Source organism: Cupressus sempervirens, chromosome 11 (assembly GCF_028749045.1).
Source record: "Cupressus sempervirens isolate cs-2001-9-10 chromosome 11, ASM2874904v1, whole genome shotgun sequence".
NCBI lineage: Eukaryota > Viridiplantae > Streptophyta > Pinopsida > Cupressales > Cupressaceae > Cupressus > Cupressus sempervirens.
This window is the reverse complement of record NC_143128.1, coordinates 629,232,945-629,240,159: the sequence shown is the minus strand read 5'-3', so window position 1 is coordinate 629,240,159 and position 7,215 is coordinate 629,232,945. Positions and strand designations below refer to the sequence as shown.

Below are 7,215 nucleotides of genomic sequence, written 5' to 3'. Positions count from 1 at the left end.
GTAGTTTTCTACAACTTTTGGGTGAGAATTAAGAGTCTCAAAACATATGACACCTTCAAAAAAATCTTCTAACTCGAGTCTATTGAGCACCTTGGCAACATGAATTTTGTCACCATTTCTGAAAATATGTTTCATTTGAATAGTTATAGTACATTTTTAACACCTTTTTCACAATTTCAACATACATTTACAGGAAATAAGATAGTATTTGTTTCTAGTATTATAATCAAATTGATAGCATGTATAAACAGTTAATATTACTCATAGTTCCATAAAAGAATAATTTTTAGTTAAACACAAGAACTTACAATTTTTGTCTAAGGCATGCTTAAAAACAAGCTCTTTAGTACTACATCTAGCTTAAGATTCTCATATGGAAATCTTTCATGGACAAAACTATGAAAAGAGAAAGGAAAAAATCTTGTTAAACATTTTGAACCAAAAGTGGTTTTGGGAAAGGCGACAACCTATAGCACAACAGTAACTTGTCAGCCTTTAATGTGGGAGGTCTTTAATTTGGGTCTATTCCAGATTAACATATAAAAATAATTAATTTGAAAAAACAATAATAATTAATTGAAGCTTCAGTCCATTACCTACCAAAACAACATTAAAACAACATGAAACCACAACATGAGAGTTACCAGGCACAACATTTGAGAGCATAATTTTGATATTCATCATAGTCAAATTCATTGTCCACAGCCTATAGGGATTCAACAACAAGAGGAAGAAAAGTTATTTATGACACCCATTAAAAAATTTCTCACAATCAAACATTGCAGAGATGTATTAAAAAAAAAATTGTAAGGAAAACTAACCCTGAGTCCAACCATAGTTGCGCCATAGTTATACATTTCTCTGTAAAACTTTGTGACTTTCTTCTCATCAATTCCAATTTTTTGAACAACATAATCTGTTGCACCATTATTCATATCTTAGATAAAGAAAAACTTAAGAGAACTCAAAATCATGCATACATATAACCCCTAAACTTGAGAAAATCAAGGTGAATAGAAGAGATGAAAAGTTCAAAGACCATATTTTGAATTACCTCCAATATTCTTGGTGCATGTAACTGCAAGTCTTGAACTTATAGGGTATAATGTGTCATCAAGATCTAGAAGTTTGTTGCCTTTTTATAGTTTCTTCTTTGTTTTCTATGAGTTTAACTATTGGGTCATAGTTTTCAAGATATTTGCAATTTTTGATGTTTTCCTTATATGCATTAAATGATTGATATTGGAAACTATGCTTCTAAAATTTTTTTATTAGAGGAGAAATAAAAACTTGTTTTGTTAAATTTAGTACATGAATATATTTTAGGAAAAGAATAAAGAATTATTTGTACTTGTGAGACACTATTGTTCTAAGGACTCCTTAGCAAAATTCTACAAAGTCTTAGAGTGCTGCAAAGTTCACACATGTAAATTTGGGGCAGTGAACAGATTAGTTTCAGAAAATGTCACACAATGACTTCTTTTTACTTTAAAAAATTTGGAAAAAAAGATAACGCAATAAAATCTAGTTCGTAGGTTGTAATCTATGTTCTAGTTAAATGTTGAAGACTATTTTTTAAAAATAGGATATATGCACAATTATGTAGAACTAGTTGGAGGGAATTTGTAAGTTGCCAAACACATGCCTACTTTTCCAATGATGACACTTTGAATTTTTTGTCACCCTCACAAGACTTTGGAATATCTAGACACTGACACAAAAAGCATGTCATTTTTTCAATATAAAAATGATATAAATTATAATATAATGGCATACAATACTTATTAGTTGTAGATATTACAGATTAGATTAAATTTATGAACGAAAATAGTAAATGAAATATGACTATTGAGACGAGATTAAGCTTTTTTCGCTCTGCTAGGGTTTTCTTGCTTCATGCAAACTTTTAGTTTTTTTTGTGTATGGCCCTTTGCTTGCACCCCCCTTCTGTCAGTACTTGTCATACCGCATTTACTGCGGGAGCTTTAGGTTAGGATATAATGGCTCTAGCCAGTGATGAACCAGTTGTTTTTGGTATTCACGCTGCTTCTTCGAACTACCATGGCACTGCCACCGAACAAACACCTGCGCAAGTTCGTCCCGAAGGTTTTCCATGAGGTAATCTTGATATTGTCCTTCCTTTGCAAGAATTTGATGCTGCATGTGACTGGTTAGAACAACATACCTTGATAGGGTATTTTTTTGGTAGGACTCCCCCTGAAGCTATGCTCAAAGAATGGGTCAACAAAAGCTAGACTCCTCATGGAGTCCGCCTTGATGCTGTGCAAAACCTTACCAAATATTTTTTTTATTTCGCTTTGCCAACCCGTCGCAAGCAGATGTAGCTTTCACCAATGACCCTTGGTTTATGCATTCCTCTCTGCTTGTTTTTCAGAAATGGTCCCGAGACTTCTCTGTCTCAGATGATAAAAAGCTTAGGGTTCCTATTTGGGTCAAATTCCCAGGTCTACCCTTGCCCTGTTGGCCTTTTATTGAGTCCATTGCACAAGCCCTTGGCAAAGTTGTTATCAAGGAGCTAGAGATTTTTTTTAATGCTCGCCCTCAGCGGCATGTTCACATTAAAGTTGATCTTTCTAAAGATCTCAAGGATTTTGTGAAAATCCAGATTGGTGCTCAAACCTTTGTACAGAAGGTGCTTTACTTGAACCTACCTAATACTTGTTATAGGTGCCAGTCTGTGGAACACAAGATCAGGTATTGCCCTTTGGCTATGCCTAAGATCAAACCCCAGCCTAAAGCGACGCCTGTCAAATAGGTCGAAGGAAAAAAAGAAGAATGGGTTACTATTGGGCACAAAGACAAGCCTGCCTTGAATCTTTTGGCCCCCAAGCCATCCTATGTGACAGTTACCATGAATCCTCTTGCTTTCATCGAGGTGTCAGCACCTGCTAGCATGGAGACGCCAGTGGCTTCTGTTGCACTTGTTTCAATTTCGCAGGTTTCAAACCCTACTGGTTCGCAAGGGATTAAGGCAGCCGCTAGGGCCTCGTCTTTGGCTAGGGCTTGTTCTCCTCTTGCAGTCTCTTCCATAGTACCACCAGCAACAAGGCATTCTCACAGTCATCCTGGACATATAGAGATATCAAGGGTCAAATGGCAGGCTATAAGTCCAGAGGATTTTCTATCTGACTTTCACCCAATTTCTACCTTTTTGCAAAATAGTTACTCCTCTCTAGAGGATGAGGATGATATGGAAGAGTTCTCATGAACTTCCTCTCTTGGAATGTTCGAGGTCTTACAGACCTCCGTAGAAAATTCTATGTCCAGGATACTCATCATAGACTTGGGAATTTAGATTTTCTTTGCCTGCAAGAAGTTAAGATTTTTGGTTTCATGCTTTCTGCTGCATGCCGCGTCATTTGGCAGGATAGCGTCATATTTTCTTCTCAGCATGAAGCTGGCCAAGTTGGTGTAGTCACTCTCCTATCACCTCGCCTTCATTCTGCTATTATTTTGCATGGTTCTGACCCCATAGACCATATTATTTGGCTCTTGCTTTCCATTAACAATCATTCTTTTGGAGTAATTAATGTTTATGCCTCCAATGATGTTGTGGAAAGGGCACAAATATGGGTTTGGCTTGCTGATAACCTACCACCAGCTACTTGGGTCTTGTGTGGGGACTTCAATATATGGTTGAAGTGGCCTCTGAAAAAGATGGCATTCTGCCTTTTCGTTGGATAGTTGGGGAAAGAGAAGCTTGGTTTTACATGTGTCATAAATTGGGCCTTTTTTATCCCAATACTAGCTACCGTCATGATAATGGGGCCTGGCACACTTGGTCAGATTTTTGAGCCAATCCTGATCGCATATTAAAATGTCTTGATCATGCTATGATCTCGGCACAATCTTTTTTTTCCTTTTCTGAAGATCGTGATCTACCTATCATTCTCCTAATAGATGTGACGTTGTCAGACCACTATCCCATTTATTTTGGCATTTTTTGGCAAACAGTTGTCCCCAAAGTGGCCAAGTCTCAATTCTTCCTCAACACGTCTGTGCTATTGCATACCTCCACCATCTTCCACATACAACGTGTCTGGAATTTGGAAAAATGTCCACAATCCCATTGAGGTTGGATTCAATGGTGGAATGACGCAATTATCAGAACAACTCATTTGTTGCTCATCTACGAGGATCAGCTGGCAATTTTTAGAAAACGGTCTTATGAAGCTAACACCCTTTCCCTCAAAAAAGCCTCTAAAGCGCTCACCTTCAACCTCTTTGATGTGGATCTTCAACTTTAGCTTGCCAAGCTTCGCCATGAAAAGAAAATTGTTGATAACTATGCTGCCCGAGGAGCTCAAATCAAAGCCCGTCTCCATTGGTTGGAGGTTGGCGACAAAGCCTCAAAGGAGTTCTTCTAGAATCTCTAAGCCCATCATACCAATGTTGGGATTAAAAAGATAAAATAGGGAACTGATGTTCTTTCCAGTCTGCCTGACATCCTGCAAGCTTTTGTTCTTCACTATGAGAATGGTTTTGCTTTGCAGGGCCATTCGGTTGCTCAGGAGGAGGTTCTCAAAAAGTGTATTACTATTACACCAAACCGCCTCACGGTTGAGCAACACACTTTCTGTGAGCAACTTCTTTCCCTCTGAGGCCTTAAAGAAGCAGTTTACTCCATGGCGGATGAAAAATCCCCTGGGTGTGATGGATTTCCCTGTGAATTTTACAAACATCTTTGGGAGCAAATTGGTCTTGATCTACACAAAGTCTATCTTGAAGCATACCATTCTAAAAGCTTAGGAGTCATCATAAATAAAGGCAATATTAAATTCATACCTAAAGCAAGTGATCCTAAGGACATCTGCAACTGGAGGCCCATCACCCTCCTGAATGTGTCTTATAAGATCATTGCTAAGGCGCTCTCTCTCAAAATCTGCCATATGCTTCGTCTATTTATGCGGCCTGAACAAACTGGCTTCATCAAATCCAAATATATTCTTGACAACATCATTGTTGTCTCGAATTTTATGGAATGGGCTCATAAGTCCAAGCAGCAGGCTATCTTTTTAAAGATAGATTTTGCTAAAGCCTATGATCGCATTGAATGGCCTTTCAAATTAAAAAAATCTTTATTATTATTATTTTCTCACTTTAATCCTTCTTGAGGCACCTATTTTCATAAATTATCTCAGTATAGTAGTGCTTGAGAAGGATATATATATATATATATATATATATATATATATATATATAAACTAGTTATATTATTAAGAGTTTATTAATTAAAATAAAACTCTTAAATAAATTATTATTAAATTATATGATTATAAATATGCGAAAATTAGAACTATAAGTTTATCTTTAAATTATATTGTTTTATTTAAGTAATTCACGAGACATTTTTTTAATAATATATTTATTAACTTAATTAATAGCATTATTTAGAGTTTATTATTAAAATAAAACTCCTTAATAATTATCATTAAATTAAATAAAAATAAAAATGTTAGAAAAGAACTTCAATAGAAAACTTAAATTTAATTCTTTTATTTAATTAATTTCTCAATTAATTAAATATAATTAAATATCAAATTTTTTTATAAATTTTTCATTAAATTATCTTTTAATTTTATTTAATTATAACACAAAATCACTACATACACACAAAACCAAAAATGACAACTCAACTAAAGGCAAAGAACATAATCAAACTCTAGGGTCAAAATCTTGAATTCACATCACTTGAGGAATTCAAATGGGTAAACTAACTTAAATACTTGTCCTATTTTCTAAGACAATTGGCTTAGGGTTTAGTATTTGGACTCAAGAGTTATCTTCCCACTTATACCATTGAAATACTGTGATAGGGTACACTCATCCTAGCAATTTAGGGAAGCCGATACATAGTACATGCAATCTGCATAAATTCAAACATGTATAAACACAATATTCTAAACTAAACAAGCAATGATAGGAAGTGGTGCATCGTGTAGATCCTAACTAGCAAGTGACTACAACTCCCTTCTTCAACCACATCATAAATGTCAAACATAAAGAAAACATACACGCACACCATACACATGCAAGTATGGGGTAAATATCCATAGAAACTACATAAAAATTATTTTTCTAACTAAGATCATTCAATAACTAAAAATCACCAACTGAACATACCTATATCATTATTGAAAGGGTAAACATAAACACATGAAATAACTAGGTAACTTAATATATAATCAAGTAAGTATGAAATGACATATAATCAAATATAGTGACTATGTACTAACAATCATAAAACACAATTAGAAAACTGGCATAAAAGAATCTGACAATACAATGTAAAAGTCAAGTAGGGGTAGGCATTACAAAAACTCTATTATCTTATATTATGCTATATGATATATTCAAGTAAAGAAATTGCTATTGGAGAATAATGTGTTATCAAGGACATTACAAGGCTTAGCTTATCAAAGAAGCTAAAGCCTAGTAGAGTGGAAAAGGAAGACGAGGCCAAGGGAAGCTTATGGAAGATTCTAGAAACCCTAATTAGTTCAAGACCTAAAAAATTATTTCAAAAAGTGAAATGAGTGAATAAGCATGAAAGGAAGAAGAAAGAGGCATGTGATAGAAAGAAGTGAAGAAGAAAACAAGCTATCAAAAGAAGTGCAGTGATATGCTATCAAAAAGGTGAAGTTATCAATAAGGCGACAGAGAAAGAAAACTATTAGAGGGATAATAGTTGATGCTAGAAAAAATATACCTATCAAGTAGAGAATAGGAAAAAATAGGTCAATTTATTGTTTTTTTTACCTAATTAGTTAATAAAAAATATTGTGGAATCCTTTGACAAGGTCATCTTTAATAGGACTTCGTAGTTCTTATTTTGAACTCATATTGTAAATGCTTTAATTAGGTGAACACTGTAAGAGTGGAAATAAATCTCTTAATAGAGTAGTCTTTGATAGGACTTTTGATAATCTTACTAGGGTATTATAAATTTTTAACAAAGTGCAGTCATTTGGAAGATGAAATTATTGTAAGCTCTTAACTGAGCACCTTATTACTACAATGATGAGTTGTATCACACCCACTATAATTTTTCCCTCTAACCAAGGGTTTTCTATAATACAAAAAATTAGTGTGCTAATTGTTTCAAGTTAATGGTTTGAATTTTTGTTTCATTTTATTTTTGGAGTTGTATATTAACTATTGGTTTACCTAAAAGAGATAAAGGTCATTATTGAG

The 7,215-nt window shown here is 34.4% G+C and overlaps 1 protein-coding gene across 1 annotated transcript in view; it reads right to left on the bottom strand.

The window, feature by feature from the left end:
- The window catches only part of LOC149531300 (uncharacterized protein C24B11.05-like), a 4,131-nt gene extending 2,167 nt beyond the window's left edge, over window positions 1-1,964 (bottom strand). Inside the window, exons 1-6 of the mRNA XM_089808319.1 lie at window positions 1,958-1,964; window positions 1,055-1,120; window positions 822-916; window positions 675-706; window positions 322-402; window positions 1-139 (exon numbers count right to left, since the gene is read on the bottom strand). The exon at window positions 1-139 is cut by the window's left edge and continues 113 nt beyond it. Of these exons, the coding sequence (XP_089664445.1) occupies window positions 1-139; window positions 322-402; window positions 675-706; window positions 822-916; window positions 1,055-1,120; window positions 1,958-1,964 (420 nt within the window). The remainder of the gene's footprint in view (window positions 140-321; window positions 403-674; window positions 707-821; window positions 917-1,054; window positions 1,121-1,957) is intronic.
- Window positions 1,965-7,215: the final 5,251 nt, after the last annotated feature.